This window comes from Pelodiscus sinensis, chromosome 3 (assembly GCF_052426305.1).
Source record: "Pelodiscus sinensis isolate ZL-2025 chromosome 3, ASM5242630v1, whole genome shotgun sequence".
NCBI classification, from domain to species: Eukaryota; Metazoa; Chordata; order Testudines; family Trionychidae; genus Pelodiscus; species Pelodiscus sinensis.
In genome coordinates this window covers 87,382,304-87,408,719 of record NC_143054.1, presented here as the reverse complement: position 1 = coordinate 87,408,719, position 26,416 = coordinate 87,382,304, and the positions used below count along the sequence as shown (strand labels likewise).

Here is a 26,416-nt window from a genome sequence, read left to right as displayed (position 1 = left end):
CGCTCAGCCAGACAGCCGACCCCCCCCCCCGGCCGAGCAAACAAGAAAACCAGCAGCGGCAGCAAGGGAGGGACGAAGGGGGGAAGGCAAATTAAAAGCAGATCACACGGGTTCCTTTAAAGACACAGCGGGGCCTTTAGAGAAGGGTCTTAGTCGCATTAATGCCGCGGCTGCTGCCTCCTTTAGCGCGGCCACGGGGGAGCCCGGAGCGGTTTGCGGGAACCGGAGTCGATGCACTTCGAGTCCCTCCCTGGCCCCCTTCCTCGCCCGCCGCCCGAGTGCGTGTGACTCTCGCTCAGCCACACGCGCGCAGGCCCCGCCCCGCTTCCTAGCACGCCCCGCCCTCTGCCCCTCCGCCCACGCGCTGATTGGCCGGCCGGCGCCGCTCCCCCTGGCTGTGGCAGGCAGAGTCCGGCGCTGCCTAGCAGTGGAGCGCTGGCGGGGGAAGGCGGCGCGCGCGCTTTCCCGGGGCCGTGGCGCTCTCGTGCGGATCCCGGGGCGGTCGGCAGCAGCATGGGCAGCAGCAGCAGCAGCAGCTGACAGGCGGCCGCGCCGCGCAGCTCGCCCCGTAGCCGGACGCGCCCGGGAGAGCGGAGCGGAAAAGTTCCTGCCGCCACCGCGGGGCGCTGAGCCATGCCCGCCGTCAGCCTGTTGCCGCTCTTCGGCAGCCCGGCGGGGCCCGGCGCGCTGGGCGGCCCCCTGGGTGGCGGCGCGCTGGGCGGCGGCAGGAAGGTGTCGGGCCCCAGCGCGTTCCGGCTGACGGAGAAGTTCGTGCTGCTGCTGGTGTTCAGCGCCTTCATCACCCTCTGCTTCGGGGCCATCTTCTTCCTGCCCGACTCCTCCAAGCTGCTCAGCGGCGTCTTCTTCCACTCCTCTGCCGCCCTGCCGCCGCCGCCGCCGCCCGGGGGGGAGCAGCGCGCCCCGCCGCCCGGGGCTGGCCCCGCCGGCAGCAGCAGCAGCAGCAGCAGCGGCGCTGGGGAGGCGGCGGCCGCCGCGGCCGCGGAGAACTTGGCCAAGATCCGCGCGGACCACGAGCGGGCTCTGCGCGAGGCCAAGGAGACGCTGCAGAAGCTACCCGAGGAGATCCGGCGGGACATCCGCCAGGACAAGGAGAAACTTCTCCAGGACAGGCGGGGCAGGAAGGACTCGGGAGCCGCCGGGCTACCCAGCCTGCTCTTCCGCGAGCCCATCGGGGCCGTGGGGCGAGAGCCGGCGGACCCTGAAGTCCAGCAGAAACGGGCTAAGATTAAAGAGGTGGGTACCTCGGGGAGGTCCGCGATCGGGCTGGCTCACTCGCCACTCCGCTCGTTTCCCCTTCGCCAGCCTGTTGTCATTGGCAAACGTTGCCCGGGGGGTGGCTTATTTACAAGTTGGCGAAGTGAGTTTAGGGCTGACGTTGACTCCTGCTGAAAGAGCAGGAACTGGGTGATCAGCCTCCTCAGGGAGATACCATCAGTGTCCGGGATCTTGTTAAGCGTGTAACAGGGATTTGCTCAGGTGTTTACATGGGCGGCCACGCCGCATTCTGAACTCCACCAATGGGTCAGCGAACGCCTTCACTTGGGAGGCGGGGGTTTACAGTGCCTTCTCGCAAACTACCGAGAAAACCTCTTCAACTCTTCCTTCCAAATACTCCTCTTCCCTGGCGATGCCCCAGGGTCAGAGCGCGTTAACTCCGTGTAGTATTTAAACTTCGAAGCTCAGAGAGCCTACGATGTGAGGATGGAGTGACTGTTTCAGAGGGGCGTCTGTGACAGCATCGCCATTGCTCTGTGCTGTGCTACTTCGCATCATTCTCAAAGCACCAGAGCTATTGCCTTTGTATTCCCTCCCTGTGTGGGTGCACTTTTATAATTGTGTAGACTTCTGAGCAAAACTTGGGGGGGGGGGGGAAATAGGAAACACAGCACTTTGTGTTCAGCAACAAGTCTTTGAAAGCATTTTGCTGAGTTGGGTGGTTAATTGGTTTTTCATACAGTATGAATACCTCATTATGACGCTTATTGATCTAGTCCTTTTGGATGTATTGGTAACTTTTTAATTTGCTGGTAGATTGTCAGTTTCATTTCTGTGTTCCACTTTGTCTCTGGTTAATTTCCTGTGTCTCGGTAGATATTTTCTTCTGCCCCTTGATACTTTTCTTATTCCTTTTGCTTCTTTGTACTTAACAGCTTCTTTAAGTGATGATATTTTCTACCTTAATTATACCTAATAAGGTACAACATGCAGCAGCAGGCTGAAAGCTTATTTTGTTAGTTTTTAGCTTTCTTGATCTCCTATGGTGATCCTGCTCTTACACTGTATAGTTTACTAAAGATTACATGTTTTGACTCTGTAAATATGGTTCTCTCTGTTTTCTATTAAGCATAGCAAGACAAGGCTGTGAAAAAAGTTTAAAGAAAATGAAGCATGTCTTGCAGAGGGGAGATGGGTATTAGGCTCTTCTTGCTGTTCTCATTGGATCCATAGGACAAAGTAGTGCATCTGGTTCTGTTTCACATGCCAGTTTTGCTTTACCTCTCATCAAAATAGTTAAGACTTGTTTACTTCTCTGACTGTGCTAGTATTGGGGAAGGTGTGTCCTATGTTATTTCTTACATCTAATGTAAAAAAACTGCTTTAATGTTGGGAGATGAGCAAAGGCACTTCTGTCTCTTCTGCACTGCACATGCATTGCAATACTTGGATTTTCAAAAGCTTCAGAGAGGTAGCTGAGTTAATTTGTAACTGGAAACATTTAAAAAAAATGAATAGTCTAATAGCACCACTAGAAAGTGTATTGTGCCCACGAAAGTTCATACCACCATCTACATGTTTTGTTAGTCTTTAAGGTGGTACCAGACTATTCGTTGTGTTTTTTTTTTTTTTTTTTTTTTTTTTTTTAATTTTGAAACTTGTGTGTTGGCCAAACTGTATTGATGTGAAGTCTGAATTGACAGAGTTAGAAAAAGTTGTTTTTATAACCTGTAATAGGAACAATAATTTTGTGAACTCAGAATTGTATTTATTCAGACTGATTTTGTTGTTCAGAAAGCATTAACTTGAAAGCCCTAAACTAAACCACTTTGTGGAGGAACTCCCACTTTGCTCCTTTCTTACAGGGAAAAGGGGAAGTGACAGTTTTGAGGTAAATAAAACCTACTCAGTGACATTAAAATTGCAAAATCACGCACTTGAAAGTTAGAACTATAGATTCAGGTAGCCTTTGTAACCTTAATCTGAGTCTCCAATGTACATTTCCATTATGGTAGTCCTTTTAATTGGGCAGTCCCATAATATTTCCCAGCTTCTTTCAGTGCATAGAAAGGACAGAGCTCACTGAACAGCTTGAGATTCTCTATTTCTTTTTATTCTCTTTATTCAACATGTGCTTCCATACTTAATTTACTACACACCATATAAATCCTGCTCTTAATGCAGAATTAATTTCCTTATGGGCATTTTTATGTTAGTACCTGAGTGCTTTACAGATGGTCAGTTGATTTTCCCAAAGACCTAGGTGATCTTGTTTCTGTTTTGTGGGTGGAAGTCTTCATCTCAGATTAAGACCCAAATTTTCACGTGCCCACTATTTTTGAGTGCCTTGAACATATTTTTTCAGAGTCCACAGCATTTTAAGGGCACTTCATGTATTCAAAGCACATCTCCTATTTTGAGCACTCACAGCTGCAACTGTAGGCTTGCAAATTAGAACCTGGTTATCTCAAATTGGACACCTGGAAAATGCGGAACCACAGAGTGGCCACCTGTGAACACTGGCTAAGATGCACAGCAAGTCACTTAAAAGACCTCTATACCGGAGGCAGGTATGATGCAAGAGGCCTGGTTTTGTGTCAATAACTTTGGTCAGGCTCGACATACTTAATACACTTAACACTATCATTTGTATAAATATGCTCTCTCTCTAATGGTAGTATGTAAGCTATCGTGGGAAAGCAGATAACTCCCTGATGTTTCAGAGGGGAAGCAGAGTTAGTGTGTAACAGGAAAAACAACAAATAATCTGGTAGCATTTAAAAACTAACAAACCATATACAGGCAGTCCCCGGGTTATGTACAAGATGGGGACTGTAGGTTCTTAAGTTGAATCTGTATGTAAGTCGGAACTGGCGTCAGCCGCTGCTGAAACTGATCAGTTTCAACCGTGGCTGAATCTGGATGCCAGTTCTGACTTACATACAGATTCAACTTAAGAAACCCAGGCGTCCCCAAGTCAGCTGCTGCTGAGACTGATCAGCGGCTGACTTGGGGACGCCTGGGGAAGAGCTGCTGGGGTGCTGCTGGGGTGCTGCTGGGTAGGCAAGAAAAGCCTGGTCTGCTGGGGGGGGGGCACTAGCTATACCCAAGTCCTCCACGGCTTTGCTCCGTCTCCCTGATCTGCTGACGTGGAGCAAAGCCGCAGAGCACACGGGCAGCAGGACAGTCCAGGGGTGCCGCGGCTGTCCCACTGCTGGCGTGCTCCCAGGCTTTGCTCCCCATCTCCCTGGTCTGCTGGTCAGACCAGGGAGACGGGGAACAAAGCCGTGGAGCACGCCCGCAGCGGGACAGCCCATGCGCGCCTGGGCTGTCCCGCTGCGGGCGTGCTCCGCGGCTTTGCTCTCCGTCTCCCTGCAGACCAGGGAGACGGGGAGCAAAGCCACGGAGCACGCCTGCAGCGGGACAGCCCGGGCACGCTTGAGCTGTCCCGCTGCGGGCGTGCTCCGCGGCTTTGCTCCTGTCCCACTGGTCTGCTGGGGGGGGTCCAGCAAAGCTGCTGGACCTCCCCCCAGCAGACCAGGGACACCAGAGCAAAGCCGCCGCCTGTCGTTTGCCCGGGAGCAAAGCCGCCGCCTGGGCGGCTTTGCTCCCGGGCAAACAAGCAAAGCCGCCCAGGCGGCGGCTTTGCTCTGGTGTCCCTGGTCTGCTGGGGGGGTCCAGCGGCTTTTCTGGACCCCCCAGCAGACTAGGGAGACCGGGAGAAGCTTTTCTCGCCCCGGAGGACACGGGTGGCGACCCGCTGCCCGTGAGCTCCGGGGCGAGAAAAGCCCCGTTCGTAAGTGCGGATCCGACATAAGTTGGATCCGCGTAAGTCGGGGACTGCCTGTAGATGGTATCATGAGCTGTCATGGGCACAGCCCACTTCTTCAGCTTAACTCACTGATGGTTAATATTGTTTGTAGATGTACATATGAGGTGTGTACAAACTTGTGTCTGTGCTAGAATGCTTGCCAAACATATTACAAGAATATCAATGTGTAAGCAAAGTCTGCCTTGGACAATGGAATGTGTATTTGTCTGATCAGCCTTGTCCTGCGCAGACACAGTGAAGGGATGTTTACATGAAAGGTAAACAGAAGCCTTTAATCTAGTGAATGGAGGAGATAGTTAAACTACAAGATGGGATTTGAGCCTCAAGTGTTAGCAACAGAATTGACAGTATAGAAATAGTTAAAAAAATGTATCAAGTATGGTCTTTTTTATAAAGTTCTGTGAAGTGGGTTGTATCCACTTCAACTCGTGATACCATCTACATGTTTTGTTAGTCTGGTAGCGCTTTATAGACTATTTGTTGTTTAAGCTTTTCCTGTTACTAACTCGGCTTCCCCTTTGAAGCTTGTGACATAGTGGTGACTGACAACATTGTGAGATCACTGAATACCCTTACTAAGTATATTATGCTCTGAAGTCAACCCAAACAAAGGGGAAAAACGTTTTTTTGGGAGGGAGGGGTGATAGATAGCTATCTGTCTCTAGTGTAAACTAAATAATGTGGAATCAATTTCATTTTACATATAAATTTAGCAGAGGAATTGGAAGCCTGCAAGAAAGGAGGAACAGCAGGAAAGCCTTCTTGCCTGGTGAAGGAGATTTAGTCAACTTTGGGAAGACAGCATGCTGTTTACAACCCAGCAGGAGAGAGAAGCTTGGTCTGTGCTTACTTTTCAACTAATGTGTCAGAGGTTTACAGGACTATAAAAAGAAAGGAGAGATCCGATAATTGTCCATTCATTGAGGGTCCTTCAGTAAAAGGTACTGAAGTATTTTTTGGGAACCGATTAGGTGAGAAACCCACTTAGGAAAAGATGGTAAACTGCTGAAAGTAAGCTTTAGTTTTGGAACTGTTTTGCTTTTGTTGGCTTGTAACTAGGGCTGTAAAATCCCATTTAATTGGTTAACTGATTAAATACAAAGTTTAACTGGTTAACCAATTAAAGGGAGGGGTGCACTAGCCCAGCTGGGCTGGAGTCCTTCCCCCACCCTGCTATGGAGGGTCTTGAGTGCCTATCACAAACAGGGGCTGCTCCAGCCCAGCTGTAGCAGCTCTTGCCTACTGTTCCTCCCCACACCTGCTGCAGACATGAACTGCTCCAGGTACCTGGTGCAGCTCCTGTCCATGGTGGGCCCTGCCTGATTGGGATGCACCTGGTGGGGCTGGAGGAGCTGATGCTTAGGGAGCTGATCCAGCCCTCACAGGCAAAACAGTAAGCATCAGTGTTAAGGGTGGTGCTTACCGGGTAATGTTTCACAGCCCTAATTGTACACCTTTTTATTTTAATTGCTTATACTTCATATCACTTAAATCTATGTCACTTGGCTAAACAAGCTTGTGTTACTGGGGAAAAAAAACAATTCAGTGCTATGATGCAAATGTGTTCACCCCAATTAAATTAATTAGCAGCTGTTACTGTCTCTTTAAAGGAGCAGCAAACTTCTTCTAGTGTTCCAGGAGAACACTGGATGTTTCCAAAGAAGTCAGTGGGGGAACTTTGGGGGAACTTTGTGTTCACTACTTGTAACTTGCTAGGCAAGGTTAGGACTGGTAGGGTCCTGAAGAGATTGATGGTAGAATAAACAAGCTGGTATGTTAGGGAGTTGTCAGATAGCTAATAATAGTATAACTCTCTTTGAGGCAGTGGCAAAGTCACAGTTCTGAACCTTCAGCTGATTGTTACATTGACAGCTGATTTGGGGGAAGTTTGGACGGGAGTATGACTTGGCATGCTCTCCTCCAACACCGGGGCAATAGAAGGGAACAGGGGATAAGCCTACTTTAAGGCTTGCTTTTGTATCTGGGCCATGGGCTACAGTACATAGCACTTAAGTCACTCAGAGTTACAAGGCAGGCAGAGATGCAACTTCACTGGTCTGGGTGGAATCTCCAGGAGTCACAGCAGATTTAATAAACTGAAGCGAGAAGTACCAAATGTGATCATATCGTCTAGTCTGACCTCCTGTCGAACACAGGCCACAGAACTTCCCCCAAACCATTCCTAGAGTATGTCTTTAAGAGGAGATATCCAATCTTGATTTTAAAATTCAGTGATGGAGAATCTGTACAACAATTGATAAATTGTTCTAGTGGTTAATTACTCCCTGTTAAAAAAGCATGCTTTATTTCTAGTCATAATTGGCTAGGGTTCAGCTTTGAGCATTGGTTCATGTTAGACCTTTCACAGGTAGATTGAAAACCCCATCAGATATTTAATAACGGGACCTTCAGTCCAGCAGAGAAGATATTGAAATATTTGTTCCCCGTATAGATATGTGCACACTGCAACTGTCACTTTTAACGTTCTGTTTAAGCTAAATAAATGAGCTCCTTGAGTCTCACTATATAATGCACATAGATAGAATCAAATTCTCCAGGGTGACATTTTACTGCCCAAGCCAGGAGATCATGCTTTCATTTCCTGCAGTGCTCTGCCTCCTTCACTACCCACATCTTTCTACAGCCAATTAAGCACATTTCCTACTGAGAGCAGCCCTGTTCACCAACCCTGACTCATTCCCTAAATGCCCATTATTTGCATTAAATGAGGCAGAGTGTATGGGGGTTGGGGAATGGGGCATGATCTTATGATTAAAGACTATATCATAATGGATACATATCTGGAGACTAACAAGATAGCACTGTAATTATGAACGTAAGTGTCAAAAGTTAAAGTAACAAGATGGGCAAGGTAATATCTCTTACTGGATCAATTTATTGTTGAGACACCAGATTTTGAGCTGACATAGATCTCTTCTTGCAAACTGGGAAATGTACTTGAATGTCACAGCTAAATATGAAGTGAAACAGGTTGTGTAGAACTAGTAATCCACCTTGAATGGTCTCACTGAAATGTGTTAAGTATAATAGTGAAGTCCGCTTATTTTGAAACTCCACTCACAAATGAAGAATTTGAGGTCTGGATTGATTTATTAGGATGAAGTTTCATTCAGATGTGCTTTATCCCCTTGGAAGACCTTCAGTGGCAGATGTGAAATGCTGCATTCCGAAGTATTATCTCCCAGCTCAGCTTCTCCAAGCCAGAGGGAGTGAAGGAAATGGCTGCTGTTGTAAGACAATGAAATAGCTTTGTTGACCAAAGTACTTCACAGCAAATAAAAATAACACTATACTCCCAAGGCCACAACTTTGTTGGAATCCTAACACTGGTAAAGCCATGCTAATGCATACCGTTTAAAACTGATAGTTTTTTGTTCTGCGTCTAGTAAGGTCATGAGAATGTTGTTGGCCAGTCTGTCTCCTTTTTTTTTTTTTTTTTTTTTTTTTTTAACACTCCTTCTCAGGAACACACATGCAGACTAGTCTGAGGCTAGTTTTTTTTTTTTTTCCCTCTTGGCCTTGCACACTGAAGATGACGTAACTCCAGGATTCAGGGATCATGTCTTTATTTTGTCTTGTAAAACACCAAAGAATTTGGGGGTATTTTATTAGTGAGTTGAGGAAATTTGGTTGTGACTGACTCACATGGAATTTATCCTCCTCCCAATTAACCTTGTAAATACAAGGTTTAATAATGGTTACTGTAGGCATGAGGATTTCTTCTAACCTATGTCACAAACATCTCTATCCCTTCCCCTGTATTTCTAGCACTTGCTTCTTTTATGTTCCTCCATAGATGGTGCATTGGTGAAACATTCTTATCTTGCGAGCCGCATGCAGACTCCCTGGCTGCCCACTTTTGGAGTGTGCAAATCACCTGATTTGCAATCCATCCCCACTCCTTCTCCCTTCCAGAGCTGGAACACTGCAAATATCTGTTTTACAGTGATCCAGCTCTGAGAATGTGGACAGAGTGTGAATCAGGCGATTCGTGGCTCCTCCAGAAGGGCTGATGATGGGGAGGAGTAGGAAGTGCAGGGCCCCAGTGTGCAAGAAGCATGTGGGGAAGAAGAGCAGGCAGGGGGTTTGCTGGCCACATGTGGAGCTCAAGTGTGCTGCATGCAGCATGGGCCATAGGTTGCCCACTGCTATTCTGTCAGTTCATGCCTAGAATTCTTACCCGTTAAAGTACTAACCTGCTTAGTTTTAAGAACTCGAACATGAGGTTAATTAGACTGGAAAAGAGGGATTTGAATTATCCGTGTTTTGATTCTTGACGTGCTTTTTCAGAGGTTACATTATAATTCAACTTTTTTCTGTATCTGATACTTTCAAACACATGACGTTTATTTGTGGAAGATTAAGTGAAAGAGTAGCTTGAGCACCCACATAATTGGCTCTATTATGGGAAAGCAAAAAAGGTCTGAATGCCCTCTGCATCCTCCCCTCGTGCCCCCCTGTCCCCCCCCAAAAATTGCCTTGCTTAATTTAAGTTGACTATCACCAACTTGGAAAAGACTAAACATAAATTTGAACTAGAAAGGTTTGTGCTTTTTGATCAGTTATTGCTGGTTTTGTTTTGGTGAATGTTACATAAGGCTGGGAGGATTAAGGTTTAGAATGGAATGTTCTGTTTTGGCTAAGATTATGAATTCATAAAGTAATTTCATGTTGTATAGCTCACTTAGCAACCTGTGGCATCCTTGCGGCATGAAGGAATGGAGTACATCATAGTATTAGAATGTAGTTGTAGTTGGCTGTAACTCAGTGCTGTTCTGCTTTTCTGCCTTCGGTGTGCACACTTCCAGAGCTGAAATTTACTTGGAAATATACTACTTAAGTAACTAATATATCTGGCATGGAAGAAATTGATGGTGAGCTTCAATCAACTAGGTGTGAATGACGGCAGAGCATTTTATATGAAAAGCTGAAAAGAAGTTCTGACACTGTTTCTGATGTAATATAGTTGACTTCATGAGAAGCACTGGTACTGTGTAAATGATGGACTTTTTAAAAAGCCTTGAAAAATACTGCCATGAAGTTTGGTAAACTGTCGTCTTCGGAAGATTAGGGTGTGAGTTCTTAACTTCCCTTACCTTAGGCTGCCAATTATAAGCAGTACCTGAATTTGACTTTTATTACGGATTATGTTATAGGATATGATTGAATAGCTAGCTATATTGTAATATGCCACCTCTTTCTTTGTCAATTAATTGTAGTCAGAGATGGGATGACAATAATGTTCAGAAAATGCACTTAAGCTAGTTATCCACAAATTCCTACTGCCTTACTGCTCATGAAATGACAACAGTGCAATACAATAATGTACACTGGGGTAATTGGCTACCTATTTTGTAATAGAAGAGCAACCTAACTTCTAGCTTTGTAAGCCTGAAGGGAGGAATGTCATAGCACATGTTCTTCCATTTATAAGACTACCTAAGTACTAGTTCAACACATTGGATCTTTCTTTTATTATGTTGCATTTTTGGGAAAAGGGTGATTTTTAAAGAAAATGTGTTTCAGAGCGTTGCACGTGTAAATCTTTTTTCCTTTCTAAAGTACTTAACACCTTCGCAAAGCTGAAAATTATGAAAATTGTCAGATCAGGCATAAAATGGAAACTTACTGAAATAGCTTAATTGAAACACCTTCTGGAGTGTTTGTTGCTGTTGTAATAAAATACTTGGCAGATTTTCTCAACCTCCTATGAAGGTCAAGTATTGCTGTCTTAAAATTGGGAAACTAAGTCCATGTGGCTCACTGAAGGTCACACAATAGGGTACTAGAGAATTGCTCTTGTTTACCTGACTACGAGTCTTCTGCTTTGTGCTGTAAACCATGCCACGTTGTGGTGTTAACTAAATGCAGAGGGTATAAGCTTCTTCTCACACAAGCAGTCATACTGAGCCTAGTGTAGGTTAAGCTCTTGGGATCTGACCTAGGGATGTAATAGCACAGTCGATTTAACCGATAAGCAAAAGTTTATAGGTTAATGCTATAGACTACATGTATTTCCCCTCTCCCCCATTGTCAGTTTTTTAAAGCAGGCTGGCCAGCAACCTAGATCAGTCCCAGCTTGCACTTGGTCCTGGACCTTCCCCTGCTGCAGCTTTGCGTTTTTAAAGTGTATTAGGAGGCAAGCAGCTAGTTCAGTTCTGGCTCGTGCTAGATCTGTGGGCTCAGACCCTTTTCTCTCCCTCTTCCCCCCCCCCCCCCCCCCCGCTCTCTCCCCCACACCGGACAGGCTGCCCGGGGACTATAGAATAGTTGACTAACTGACAAGAATTCATGAGATTAATTGACTATTCAGTTAACCAATATTTAACATCCCTAATCTGACCATAACATAAGATAGCTATTGACAATATTGATGTTTGTGAATGTCCACTACAAGGTATGCAAGTCTGAGGCTGAATCTTAAATTATATGATAGCTAATGGGTCCAAATAGTTAAATGCTCCTGTAAAGTAGAATATTGTAATCAGTACTCTAGTCACAGTTGGTAAGAGGATGGGAGGATGCTCCAACTTTTTCTAGTATCGTCTTTCCAGTATCACCTCATCTTCAGTACTGCTGTAACAAAGAAGCACTTCCATTAATCTCATTGGTTTGTACAGGAAACTGATAAATTAGGCCTTAGCAAATGTACTGTATTTTATTAGCTGGTGTTGAGAGAGGTATTATTATTGCTCATTCTGGTACTTCTAATTTTAAAGCCTTTGACATATTAACAACCAGTTATAGTCTGTTAACAGGGAATGCTGCTTGTAGGCAACTATGCATTCAAAATTTGTGTTTGTCAAGCATCTCTGCATCTTGGCTTTCGTTTACTTGAGAAATGTCAGGTGAATGAAGTATGACTAAAAGAATCTTTTTAATCTGTTAAGATACTGTAATAAGAAACCACAAGAATCAAGAGACCAGAAAAATTAAAAAGCTTGAGGGGCCAACAAGATATGTTGTACAAAGGGTGAGATGAGTTAGAACATTTAGCTATTAAATAATTAATTGCTTTTTGAATCTTCCTTCAGAAGAATCAGCTTTTCCTCTGAAGGTGGATGGAAAAGCAAAACTACTAGGAAAGAGCATGTTTCTGTGTAATTCTCGGTCACATGGGCATACCACTTTTTTTGTCTCTATTTATGACAGACGTAGTGGCTTCTATCTATTGACAAATTTAAATTGAAAAGGAAAATCATTGTCTATTAGTAGTTTTACCCATTTCTTTCACTCCTTTCTTGTCTTATCTGGTTGGTGTCTCTGTCTAGGGATGCCTTTACTATTCAGCAGCATGGAACATGTTGCTGTTATCAAACCTCTTCAGTCTGATTTCAGCATTGTTTAAAATTTAGCAAGAAGATGTCTTGTATCAGACAAATACAATTTCTTTAATTAGTGGTTGGCAATGTTGAATTGTTCTAAATAATACGTAAAGCAAAGGACACCTATACCTTTTGAATTCCTTCCTGTGTAAAAGCTGCTTTCTTTCAAAGACACGTGAATTAGCTTGTATGAAAGAATGCCTACATTTTAACATGGGGGGGCGGCTGAGTAAAATCTGGTTGCAAAATTGCACTGGTTAAAGAACTAGTATGTCTACAATGGACTAAAATGTACATGCGCGCATCCCCTCCCCCCCAATCCATTCTTTCAAAGTTGCTGTTTTCTGTTGCTCCTTTTCTGTGATAAAATTGATTGATAATTGTGCTGATTTCCTAAATACAGTCTTGATAGTTCTGCTGGAAATCTGCTGCTTGTTACTGTGGTTATAGTTCTCCACCCATCTGTGATTCTGAGAATTGCATTCCAAGTTTTGTGTTGTACCTAGGTAATCCATTTGAAAATACTTAAAAAACCAAAACTAAACTAAAGGAGTGGAAGTGGATGTAAATAATTAACAGTGATGATTATTTTGAGCTTCATTGTCCTGTAACAGAAACCCTAATTGCTGTTTCGACTGTAGTGGAGATGTACTTGGAATGCTATGATACATCATCACTGTATTGAAGTGGTTCTTTTGACAACCTCGTCAGCATTGTGGGTGTCTGAACACAAACTGCCTACCAACTAATATTTGCATAACTAGCTGAGACATTGTCAGACCGGGTGCCAGCTCGTCCAAGGCCCCTGGACAAATGCAAAGCTGGAAGTCATTCTGGCTCTCCTGTGTTAATAATCTTATAATAACTGTTAGACATCTAAAAGTCTTTAGATTTTATGAAATGCTTGTTGGATGCTCTATGTATTAACCTTTTATTACACAGGATGATGTGAATACAGGAGGCCCCCGAGTTCCGACCCCTCCGCCCCAACACTTACAACCATTTTTGTAAGTGCAGAAGGGGCCAGAAATCCCCCCCCCCCCCGGACTTACGTCCTCAGCCCGCATTTATGACGCCACGCAGTCCCTACTGTAAGTGCAGGTTCGAGTTACGATGCCTCCGACTTGCGACGCTTCCTCCGGAACCAATCGCATTGCAAGTCGGGGGCCTCCTGTATAAGTAACACTTAAGTTCTGTAATTAAAAATGTTTGCTAAAACTGTAGGCCCCCATAGTCACGAGATGAGCCTTACCAAGTATAAAACACTAAATTACCACAAGAATGTCCTGTCCTCTCCAACAAAAGAAGGCCTGTAGACGACAGATGAACCTTTGTGGAACTCCAGCTTTGTGCCCGTGCCCTTGTCCCATCACAGTTTAAATACTGGAGGAAGGGAATAAAAATCCCCATAAAAGAGAATTTATCACAATGCCGCATAGAACTTGGAGAGAGTGATACAGGTTGGACTTCCATGGTCCGGCACTCTTGGAACCTGAGCTGTCCTGAACGAGGGAGTTTGCTGGACCAGGGGAGATCTGTGCTCCCTGCCAGCTGCCTGCTCCTGGGCTTCTCTCCCTGGGGCTCCCCTCTAATGCTGGCCTGGCAGGGGCTCCCATACTGCTGCCTGCAGGCTGCCTGAACATCCCCCGGGGCTCCTAGCTGGGATTCCTGGCTGCTGCAGACCTGCTGCCGCAGGGTGCTCCCTAGCTGCTGCCTGCGGGGGGATGTTGAGGCAGCCTGGACTCCCAGCTGTGATTCTTGGCCACTGCAGGCCTGCTGCCGCAGGGTGCTCCCTGACATTCCCCAGAAGGGGCCACCCAGCTACCCCTACCCTTCGCTAGGCCGGTCCCACTGCGGTTTGGGGTTCCCAGGTGAGGCTGCTCATCTCCGTCAGCCCTATTTCAACCAGGCTGTTTTTGGCTGGTGCTGCACCCTGGTGGTTCACCCTGGCTCCACTGCTGCAGGGGGTTTCCTTGGGTTCCGGCACGGGCTGCCTAGCTGCTGCTAGCCCTTCTGCTGCCAGAGGTTCCCACTGCCGGCAGCTTTGCTGTAGCTGGAGGTTTTCTGGCTGAGGCCAGAACTCACCAGCTGCCTGACCCCATTGACATGGATGGTTCCCCGACCAAGTGAGAGGCTCCCCAGCTGCTGATGGTCCAACCTGAGTTCCCCAGCTCCCATATTGTCGCAGCTGGCTTCCACTGCTGCCTCTGGTGCTCTGTGGTCAAGCAACATCTGTGATCCTGCTGGACCAGAAAGTTGTAGATTTGGGAAGTTGAACCTGTATTTCTACACATAAGCAAGGGATTCCCAAACTACTTAGCTTGTGTTAGCCCTAGAGGAGACAGTTTGCACATCACAGAAGAATCTACTATTTTTTTTGAAACCTAAGACTGACTCATTTGTGTGTGTTTACCTCATTTAACTTTGGGGGGTGGGAGGAGGAGGAAGGGGGTAAGTACTTAATAAATCTGTAGTTGACTGCAGTACAATTGACTTGGGATAAGTAACTTGTCTTAAGACTGAGAGTAAGCTGAATATTGTGTATGGGTTTTTGTTTGTTTTTATTTTTTGGGTAGGATTGTAAGGGACCTTCTGTCACCAAATCAGGGTTGCCTGGGTGGCAAGACAGATGGAGTGCTCCAGGAGACTATATCTGCACATTAAAGCTACCTCCAGACTTCATCCCTGTGCCGGCAGAGGGATGCAAATCAAGCACCTCGAAAGTGCAAATGAGCCCGGGATTTAAATATCCCAGGCTTCATTTGCATACTCAAGTTCGGGCGCTGTGCCGATTATGCTCCCTTTTGAAAGTGAAAGTGACGTCTACCCGCAGTTCTGCCGACAGCGGGGAGCTTTTTCAGCAGATCCTGTACTTGCTTTTGAAAGGGCGTGTGATCAGCACAGTGCCCGAACGTGAGTGTGCAAGTGAAGCCTGGGATATTTAAATCCCGGGCTCATTTGCACTTTCGAAGTGCCTAATCTACATCCCTCTGTTGGCAGAGGGGTGTAGTTTAGGCACACCCAAAGACTGTTAAAATGCTTGGTGTTCACTGTTCACACTTGATACTTGGTTGGCAGAATATAGAACACACAACCAGGTTGGGGTTTGTGCCCTGGTTTGTAACTGGCTGCATGGAGGTTGGCACCCATGTTTGTGAACCACCCTAGACAGCTTGACACAGCCTATAAAAGCTTAGGGCAGGTCTTCACTACAGACTTGTATCCGTGTAACTGTCAAATCCACATCCCTGAGGGATGTAGTTATATCAGTCTGTCTGCAGCAGCAGACAGAACACTGACAGGAAATTGTCTCCTGCTGATGTAACCATGGCCTCTCAGGGAAGTGAATTAACTAGTGATGCTGCAGTAGCATCTTCTCTAAAGCAGCACAGCTGCACCAGTGTATCTGCGCCCTTGTAGCACAATGTGAAGAAAAGCCCTTAGAGCATAATTCTTGATGCAAAAGCTGTGGTCCAGGATTAGTGGCGCCATAAAGTGAATCTAGAGAAAATTATATGCAACTATAACTTTATCAGAGCTAACTGACTGCAGAAATCAGAAAACCGCATTTCAATGATATAGACCGTGCTTGGTCCTGCCGTGAGGGCAGGGGATTGGACTTGATGACCTCTCAAGGTCCCTTCCAGTTCTAGTATTCTATGATTTCAAAGTTACCTATGCAACAGCATTAAGGCTTCTCATCTTCATGCGGTTTCCTTAATAATTAGAACAACAAAGTTAGGTGCAACTTGTGAGGCGTAATCCTACCATCTGTTATTGAGGATGCTGAATTCATGCCTTTTAAAAAAGATGGGAATAATAATTGACATACAATCTCCCAATTTTGAATAGCAGTGGCAAAGTCTAAATTCATTAGATTGCTCTCCGGACAATCCTAGGACATTGAAAAGGAAAACAAAGCAAACCTGCACTATACCTTTGAGTCTACAGGAATTGTTGGGATGGGAGAAACTGTTTTTGTTGTTTTTTAATCTGCATGATTAACTTACACATTTGTGGTGAGCGTATTTAATTTACTTAAACAATTCAGCAGGAATACTAATATTGCATCTAGATGGACGGTCCTACAGTCCGAAAATTTTTGCATAACTGAAAACAAAGATTGTTGACGTGGTCTGTACTGTTGCATGTAGACAGTCAATATTCCTTTTGTCACCCTACATACTTATTTTTTTAAACCATATAATAGACTATTTGTCTTATTAGGGCAGGATTTTCTTTTTCCCTTACAGTACCTGGCACAAGAGTCTGAAATTAAGGAAATTATGATGGGGTAAGAACTTACTTCAAAGAATCAGTTGTTTGTCTCTCAGGTATGTTAATCAACTTCTGTACGAAAATATTTCATTTGCAAACTGTGTATCACTTCTGACTGTAAGACTCAGACAAGTATATGGACAAAAGTGGCAATTCGTCAGTGCCAGTGTAAAACACCTTTTCCTTGTAATGGCTGTGAATAAAAACAAAACATAAATAATTTACGACTGGATGATTTGATAGTATATTTTGCAAGTTTACAATTAAGAATATTGAAACTAACATACTGTAAGATAAAGTACATATTCATGATGATAAACACTTTGAATGGTTTCATTGAAATGTGTTTGGAATGGTAGTTTTAATTTATTGCCCTTTGTATATAAATTTAATGTCTTTAGTCATATAAATCTAATCAAATCTACAAAGAGAATGAAGATCAGTAGTTCCGGTCCAATGAAGGTAGCACAAGTAGTTACAGTTCGGGTTAACAGCAAGAGAAATTTGGGTAAGATATTAAGAAAAGCTTTGTAAGAGTAAGGGTGGCTAAGCTTTAGAATATGCTTCCAATTAATGTTGTGGAATCCCCATCATTGCAAGTTTTAAGGTGGTTTGGTCAAACCTGTTCTATCAGGTGGCCTAGGTTTATTTGGTTCTATCATAGCACTGGGGGACTGAACTTTGAGGACTTAAGTCCAGTCTTGCATTCTATGATTGTATACCACATTGCCGCTATGTATTATACCTCAAATACTGTTGAATTAAACATAAGGCTGCAGGCTTTGAATATACTTAATCTCAATAGTTGACAATTATTTTCTGAAATTTGCAATATTTTGTCAGTTTGTCTCTATTTAGTAATAGAAGAAATATAGATGAAGCCATTCACTGTAGAGTTGACTTTGCATGTGATCTGTTGCTATTCTGAAGAACTTTAAGGATTTTTAAAAGGGACACTGTATTCTAGGGGGTGTTTTTTTTTTAAATATGTTAAGTCCTGAAACTTTTAAGAATCCCAATTTCCTACAAGACCTACGTCCATTTAAGTCTTCCCTATTCTTCTGGATCACTGTGTGGGTGTGTTTTGAAGTTGCCATATTTTCAATGTTGAATCTTTATCCCAAAAAAATTTCATTTAATCAAAATGTTAGTGTACTGAAGATATCAAACACATGAAACAGAAAATAGGTTGACAAGGAATCTCTTCTGTTACTGTGTGTTCATTCCCTTGGCTTATGTCACTCCACTAGTTCTTTAGTCGTAGATGGAACCTGAATTCTTAAACAAGTAGGGAAGGAATTAAAAGCCTTTCCAGCCTTCTTTAAACATGATAAAGAAGCAGAAAAAAGCACAGGAATCACATCTTTTCCAGGCTACTCTAAAACATACTTGAAATACACAATGTCTATTATTCCTGAATAAAAGCTAATAAAAGTACTTCCTCTTTGCAGCTGGGTAATTTAAGTGTAATATTATGAGTTTAAAGATCTGGCCTTGCTATAAAACAAATTAAAGTAATTATGTGGGGTCTTGAGCATTCTAAATTCTTCTTAGGCACGAGGTCAGCTGCATCTACTCCAGTCACTTCTGTAGCACTGCTAACTTTTATTTTGCTAATATACTGCATTGGCTTCCTTGTATTCCTTATCTCTGTTAAATCTGTTAATATAACAGATGTATTCCTTTGGCTCTTGAGTTCTAGTCTGATTAAAAATGATTACTATACTTCTACACCTATACAAAGTTGCTAAAGTCCAGGTTGGTTGTATTTTTGAAGACTATTTAAAAAAAAAAAAATCCTTTACTAGTTTTCAGCTCACTGTGCTTAAGTTATACACCAAGTAGTCCTATAAATTATTACATCAGTAACACAGGTTGAATCTATATGTTTGCTTTTTTGCCATTACAACGGGTTTTGGCGTATATTTTTTCCTACTGTCTGTACTCTATCCCTAATGTAAAAGTGTCAGTAGTGAAATGATGAAACTATGCATGTCAAAGGTGGTGGTTAAAAAAAAAAAAAAAAAAAAAATCTTGTACAGACAGTTCATCTTGACAGAATTTTTTCCCCCATCACAATAAACCTCCTCACCCCCAAAGTACCTTGGAAATTTACCCTAAAATCTAAGCAATCATTGCTCTGTCACTTTCCTTCTTGGTGGAAGGAAGAAGCATTTAATACTGCATAGGTCAAAATCAGTTGGAAACCGGTATAGATTATAGATCGCTTAAAGAACATGTTTGCTTGAAGCACTGATCTTGCAGTAAGCACTTGTTTATCTAGGAGTTTACTCCACAATTTGAGTAGATGCCAGGTTACTTCATAGCTGAAATCATAGCCTTTGCTTTCTGTAAAAACATTTGTGCTGAAAAGCAGGTTAAAGTTCTTTCTCTCACAAGAAAACTTAAGAGTAGGATTAATGGACTGCCACAGAACTTTAAGAAAGGAGTTAGCCCACTTTTGTTTTTAGTATTGATATGACCATGGCTGGTAATCCTCCTGTAATGGAATTTAGTGTGGTGTCCTGAAAGCTGTTTGTCAAACTGAAATTTTTAAAAGTGACATTTTAACAAGCTGAGTGTCAACTGCAAAAGGTATTTGTTTAAATAACCATGTTTATAACAAATAAAGCTGATCCCAGAAAGACTGCAATTTTCCTTCAGAGAATAGAAATCAGGTTAAGAGAATGCTGGTTAAAATTAGTTAAAATTGATGCTTTAGACTAGTGGTTTTTCTAAGTGAGTTTTCAGAGTATTTTTTCACTTAATTGTAATGTTAGTGCAAACTTGAGTGAGTTTGTTTTCGACAGCATTCAGAAGTTTCAGATGAAGTATGACTTAGATGCTTTTGAAGCCTTTTACTTTTCTCTGCTTTTTTTCAATCCATCCTTCATTTTGACTCAGTTCCCTTTCCTTCTTGGGTTATTTCTGCATTTGATTCTAGTGTGGAGATTTACTCTGGTTATTACTACTTAGAAATAAGAGCAGAAGTGAAAGAAGCAGATGGTAGGGCTGAGCCAGGGCTGTGTGGTGAGGGTAGGGATGTAAAATCCCATTTAATCCAGACCATGGGGCTGTTGCTCTGCCGTCTCCCCTCCCGCACAATGACCTCTGTGGGGCTGGAGCAGCCTTTCACAGGTGGGGTGCTGCTCCCGGGCACTAGTTAACTGTTACCTGGTAAGGGTGACGATGCTTGCCAGGTAACCAGTTAACCAATTGCCTGTTCACATCCAGACAGGGGTAGGGAGAGGGACTAGTTAACAGGTATGTTAATGGAAGGAAAGGGAACAGAGGGCATAGATGTCTTGGTGGTGGTGACTCTGTAGAGTACAGGTTGAACCTTTGTAAACCGGGGTTCCCTGGTCTGGCAACATCTATTATCCGGCAGGACCAGAGAGTCCTGGTGGAGGACTGGCAGCGGGGAGCAGTGGGACTCCCTGGCAGAGCAGGGAAGGGAGTGGTGGTACTGGCAGGATAGCAAGGCTAGCCGCATGGAGGGGGGAGCCGTCCAGGAGGCCGGTGGTTGGTCCAGGGTTGGGGGGGACAAGTAGCAGGGGGACCAAATACAGGCAACTCCTGACTTATGGCCCCCTGCATTTACAACCATTTTTTTTTCTTGTGAGAGACCTCCTAAAAGCCCCCAATATATGTACGCAAGTCAAGTTTTCATATCCCCAACTCATAACTCTGGTCACCTGAAGAAGTGGGCTGTGCCCACGAAAGCTCCATGATACCATCTACGTTTCGTTAGTCTATACAGTGCTACCAGACCATTTGTTGTTTATGACAGCGTATGACAGACTCCACGCATCATCCCAAAACAGGAAATGTACAAGGTCAGTCAGACTCGCTAGTCTGTAGCTGCTGCCTGAACTGCGTGTATCTCCGCCACATCGGTCTTCACTTTTTAGTTATTTTTATGCATTATTTGAATTACTTAGTTTAGTTTTTTCTCCATTTCCATAGTCAATTTTGGTATTTAAGGTATGAAATGGGTTTCCAGGAACTGAACTGCCACTTATAACATTGCGCCTATGGGAAATAAGGATTCGACTTACGATGGCTTGACTTATGACTTTTTAGTTAGTTCGTAAGTGTGGGGGTCGCCTGTATGACTTCCTTGGTTGGGCAAAATTCCTCATCGGGGACCAGTCAGGTCTCAAGTGCTGGACCAGGGAGTCCAACCTGTACTTAGCTTTGTACATCACAGTAAAAGTTCTTTGCAAAGGCAAGAGCTAAAAAGTTGGGAAATACCATAATTCTAGATATCAGTGCAACTGAAACTTGTCCCTTTTGTGCATATGCATTATTATAATCTGAACTACTGTTGTGAGGTTGGCATTTGTATGTTGCTCAGAGTAGAGATTAGGTAAAGGGTCTCTAATGCATATTCATGCAAAATGTGTGAAAAGGACCTCTGAAAAATCAAACTTTTTCTCTATTACAGACTTAGGCACTTAGTTTCCCCAGTATACGTCAGTGAAGTTTTCTTGGCACTTGGTATTATAAACCAGCTAATAGCAAGTTAGCAGAAACCCTCTTAATGTTCAATGTAATTCAGTCTTAAGATGTTGTTAAATCATTGTAACGTAGTTTTCGGAAATGAGCCATTAAAAATTCAGAAATTAGTACTGGTATTCTCTCCTCCTGCTAGTACTTAGAACTGTTGTGAATTAATAAAACTTCAGTGCTATTAATATTATAGTTTTTTTTTAAAAAAACTGTTACTTGGTATGAAAATTCATAAATGAAGTCGCAAGCTATTTCTGCTTAGGTTAAAACATGTCTTTTGTAACCTTAATAGCAAAAAAGCGTACTTTGGGGGGGGGGGGCTGTAGTTAGTTACAGAAAATGATTTTCTGTAACTATCAACCATCTTCATGTTAAGAGGCACTAAGTGACTCCAATTGAGAAACCTAAATTTTCCCCACAGAACTCTTATTGAACTTTTTTCTGGACCTGTAGCAGAGATGAACTATGCCCTTACAAATGGACTAGATATGTTTGTTTTATAGTAAGAGTGGAAAATATATTGTCTTTTTTTTTTTTCCTCCAAATTGTGGTCAAAGCTTTTCCTTTCTCTACTAAATTGTAGCAGAATATGTCCATGAACAGATTTCAAAAGAGATTTCCAGGGTGTGTGTGTGGTTTTTTTTTTTGGGGGGTAGGGGGGCAAAAAGGGGGAGAGGAAGAAAGATTAGTTTTCACTTTATGAATGGAAGGGAATTTTTTTTATATAATAAACATTTAACTTAGATATCTTGTTGCTCTTTTAAACATACACATTGTCTGAATAGTGTTCAGTTGAGCTCTTACAGGATAAATAGGACACTAAAATACCTCAATGCCATACAAGCACAAAGTATTAACTTATAATGACCAACAGTCTGAAAGGGTCACATGTGACTGTTAAATGTTATTGCATAAGGAAGAAAGGCAAAGTTTTTTTTTTTTTTTCTCTCCGCTCAAGAATAAAATGGGCAAGCTGACTTTTAATTTATATTCCATTGTGCAAAGTGAGGCCAGGTCTTCCTTAGATATCATGTTGGTGTGGCTTTGGGGGGTGGTATGCTGATGAAGTTCCTTGCCTGTCCTATCATCTTATATTGATATAGAGAATGTGCTTTCATCTTTTGCTGGGGGAAACAAATAGACCACATTAAACTGCCCTAAGCTCATGCGGTCACTCCAGGAAAGGCCACTCAAATCATAAATATTATTTATTTGGTAGTGTTAAAGTATTAGTGGATACATCAGAACAAGTCTTACCCCCCATTTATCTGTCCACTCTCCCTTTTTTGAGAGAGAGACTGTGGAATCTGACTGTCTCCCATTTGGCTGTTTGAAGTATGGACAGTGAAGAGGAGGATTAAGGAGTTGTTGTTGTTGTTTGTTGTTGTAGTGTTTTGAGTCTGTAGTGTTTTGAGTCAAGGAATACCCATTGTTTGTACACAACCTTGTATGACCATTATGATGGGTTCCTGCTGGTGGCCCTGAGGAATTGCCACACACTAAGAACAATATTGGGTAGAAGAAAATCACTTCTGCCATTTCAGGCAATACTAAAAAGTCCCCGCTGCTTTGCATAACACTATATATAGCATGCAAAGGTCAGCGTGACATTAGGAATGTTGCAGGTACTGCAGAATAGTATTGAAAATACAAGTGAAGCATGAAGGTTTTGGGGCATTTGCCAGAGTTACTTGTTGCTGGATCTTTGTCCATACGTGGCAGTACCTTGATCAGGAACAGAGGAAGTGCAACGACCGCTTGGATCAGTAATGACTATCTTATGTATACAAATTATATTATGTTTTTGCTTTCATAAACTTAGCTTCAGTTGTGTCTTGTGGCAATGAGTACATGTGTGTGTTTGTTTTGGTTTTGCTTTTATAAAAATCCTCCTTTTCATGAGTTTAAAATGTGGCATTCGGTTTAAATGACTAACTAGGAATGCATATCTATCTTGTTCTTCTACTGCTGCCTCTTTAAACTACAGTGTCAGTCTTTTCAGTTTCCCCTCGTAAGAAATCTTTTTGTCTCTGACCTCTTAAGTCTTTATTCCCTCTATTTCTGCTATATCATTTTGTTTTGTAGAGCAATCGGAACTGCTCAGTGCTATTTAGGCATTGGTAATAGTTATATAACCATCTATATTGGTTATGTAAAATAGATCAATGTTATATCAATCCTAGAAATCTGAACACTTTTTAAATTTTTGGCTGATGCCAAACAGCAAACAGAGGCTTGCATTGAGCTGCCCAGATATCTTCCTGAAATTCTTGTAGTTAATTCAGCTAGTGTCTCTCACTGCTAAGGTCTACAGTTATTCCTTTCAAAATGCATTATCTTGCATTTGTCAGCTGTGATCTTACACTGCCTACTTCCATTTGCAACCCGCACATCTAGTGTGGTTCAGTGTCCCATGCAGTGGCACTTGTTCTTATCTGTTGCTGTAGCCTAAGAGACCTGTACAGTATGGGCTGAGCACCAGTTGGCTTTTAGCTCAAAGGATAGATGCTCCTATACTAAACTTCAGAAGTCCAAGGTTCAAATGTGCTCAGTGGCAGTTACACATTGAGGAATTTTAAAGAATGAAGCAGTCTTCTCTAATTTTCACTAACCTAGCTAATAGACTAATTCATCAATCTTCAACTTTCTTCTCTTGAAAAATATTACTTTGTTTCGGGGTAGCCGTGTTTAGTCTGTACAGGATACAGGCAGTCCCCGACTTACGTGGATCCGACTTACGTCGGATCCCTAGATACGAACGGGGTGAGGCAACTCCCGCACATGCGCAGCAGCATTCCCGGGGCTCGCTCACCTGGGTCCTAGGATCCTCCTCCTCCTCCGGCCTCCGACTGGGGTCCCGGAGAGCTGCCGGGCAGAGGAAAAGTGCCTCCCCCTGCCAGCAACAGGCTGCCCCCTCCCCTGAGCAACAGGCTGCCGAACAGACAAAAGCAGCATCTCTGCCCCTCCTCCGGGCTCCCGGAGCGCAGCAGCGTCCCGGGGCTCGCTCACCTGGGTCCTAGAATCCACCTCCTCCTCCTCTTCGGCCGGCTCCAACTGGCCTCTGCCTGCAGCAGCTGGCCACAGGGACAGGGATCCCGCAGAGCTGCCGGGCAGAGGAAAAGTGCCTCCCCACGCCCGCTGCGGCCCCCCCCCCCCCCCCGCAGCCTCGCATCCTGCACACCTCCCCCTCCCCCCCTGCCAGCAACAGGCTGCCCCCTCCCCTGAGCAACAGGCTGCCGAACAGCAGACAAAAGCAGCCTCTCCGCCCCTCCTCCCCCTATACATGCTGGGCTCCCTGGGCAAACAAAGACTCCACCAAAACAAACAAAGTGCTGGCCTCATTGTGTTAGCAAAAAAAGGACCCTCCTCCTAGAACCCTGGGTGGTGTGTGGAAATAAAGCTATTGGCTCAAAGCATGGTGCAGAGCTGTTTGGTATTTGATGAGTTACTCCTTTAGTCCTGAGTTTGTCACAGGGACAGAAATAGATGTGAAATCTTCTGAACAGGGGAACAGACAGCAAAACAAACATTAGAGGGGAGTTAACCTTTCCCTATGCTATCCAAAACTAAAAAAACTGTTTGGCTAGAGTTTACCCTACAATATGTACCAGTTCCGACTTACATACAAATTCAACTTAAGAACAAACCTACAGTCCCTATCTTGTACGTAACCCGGGGACTGCCTGTACACTTAAAAAACAACAAATAGTTTGGTAACACTTTAAAGACTAACAAAACCTGTAGATGGTATCATGAGCTTTCGTTGGCACTGGTTTAATATGCAGTCTGTTATAAAATCCCCAAACCCTTGCTTGCTGGCTTGAGGACACAGTTCAGGGAGTAGGGGGGTCCCCAAAACAAATTCCCTGACTGACTAAATGATGATGCACTCAAAGTCCATGAATGACCCTCCGGTTCAGAGATGACTCTGGACTCCTTAGTCACTGCAGAGGGGCTGATTTCTGCTAGCAAGGATCCTCTTCAGGCAGGAATAGGGCTGCATTGGTCCCAGTATTTTCCCTCACCACAAAGGGGGTGCAGGGCTCAAGGTGCAGATTACACAACTGTACTAAAATCCAAAGAGTAGAAGTGTAGTCTGCTAGCCCAGTCCCCCCCCCCCACACACACACACGCCCACAGCAACTCTGAACTAGCAGACAGAGCAGAGCTGATCATGTGGTGACTGATCTCACCTAGGGAGCTGGAGGGCTAATTCAACCTGGCTTGGGAAGTTTCCCAGCAAACTCTACAAACTGGGAATCAGGAGTGGAGAAAGGAAAAGCCCTGCTGAGGGATCTTGCTTTCGGGTCCCTAGAGGCCAGTTGTCAGGGGAAACCCTGCATGCAGGCCTGGGTTTTAGCAGCTCCCCACACAGCCAGTCCTGCCCTTGCCCTGGCTGGCTCCAGACTCATACCAAAAAACAAAAATGGCTTCTTTCCCCTCCTGAACTCCCCGGGAGGGGCATCACTCTGAGTTTGCCTTGGCTCCCTGTCCCTACTTGGGACAGTATGCCTCTCCCTGAACTGCCAGCAGACAAGAGTCCCAGGAGTCTAGGTAATCTCCTTGGGAGTTACATACGTATACATGTAGAATAGTGATAGAAATGTAGCCGTGTTAGTCTGGTGTAGCTGAAACAAAATGCAGGACTATGTAGCACTTTAAAGACTAACAAGATGGTTTATCAGATGATGAGCTTTCGTGGGCCAGACCCACTTCCTCAGATCAAATGGAAGAAAATAGTCACAACCATATACACCAAAGGATACAATTAAAAAAAAAAAAGAACACACATGAAAAGGACAAATCAAATTTCAGAACAGAAGGGGGATGCGGGGGGGGGGGGGGAGGTAAATGCCTGTGAGCTAATGATATTAGAGGTGATAATTGCTACATAGTCCTGTATTTTGCCTCAGCTACACCAGACTAACACGGCTACATTTCTATCAGTATATTGCTTGGGCAGAGATGGACCTTATTGGTTTGGTATAAAGTGAGATTAGAGACAGAGGAAAATGAGGGAGAAAAGATACCAGTGAAGTGCTACTGATCTGTTAGAAGTGGATCTATAATGCTCTGTATATCTGAAGGGGATTTTTTTTAATGTAAAAACTTTTGAAACCTTTCTGCAAACTGACAGAGAACCATAAAATATTTTACAGCTGATGTGTCAATTTTCTTAAAAGGACATTTGCAGTTGATACTGTTTGGGAAC

The 26,416-nt window shown here is 43.9% G+C and overlaps 1 protein-coding gene across 1 annotated transcript in view; it reads left to right on the top strand.

The window, feature by feature from the left end:
• Window positions 1–414: 414 nt before the first annotated feature.
• The window catches only part of MAN1A1 (mannosidase alpha class 1A member 1), a 184,119-nt gene continuing 158,117 nt past the window's right edge, over window positions 415–26,416 (top strand). The window contains exon 1 of the mRNA XM_006123079.4: window positions 415–1,254. Within this exon, the coding sequence (XP_006123141.3) occupies window positions 634–1,254 (621 nt within the window). The 5' untranslated portion in view covers window positions 415–633. The remainder of the gene's footprint in view (window positions 1,255–26,416) is intronic.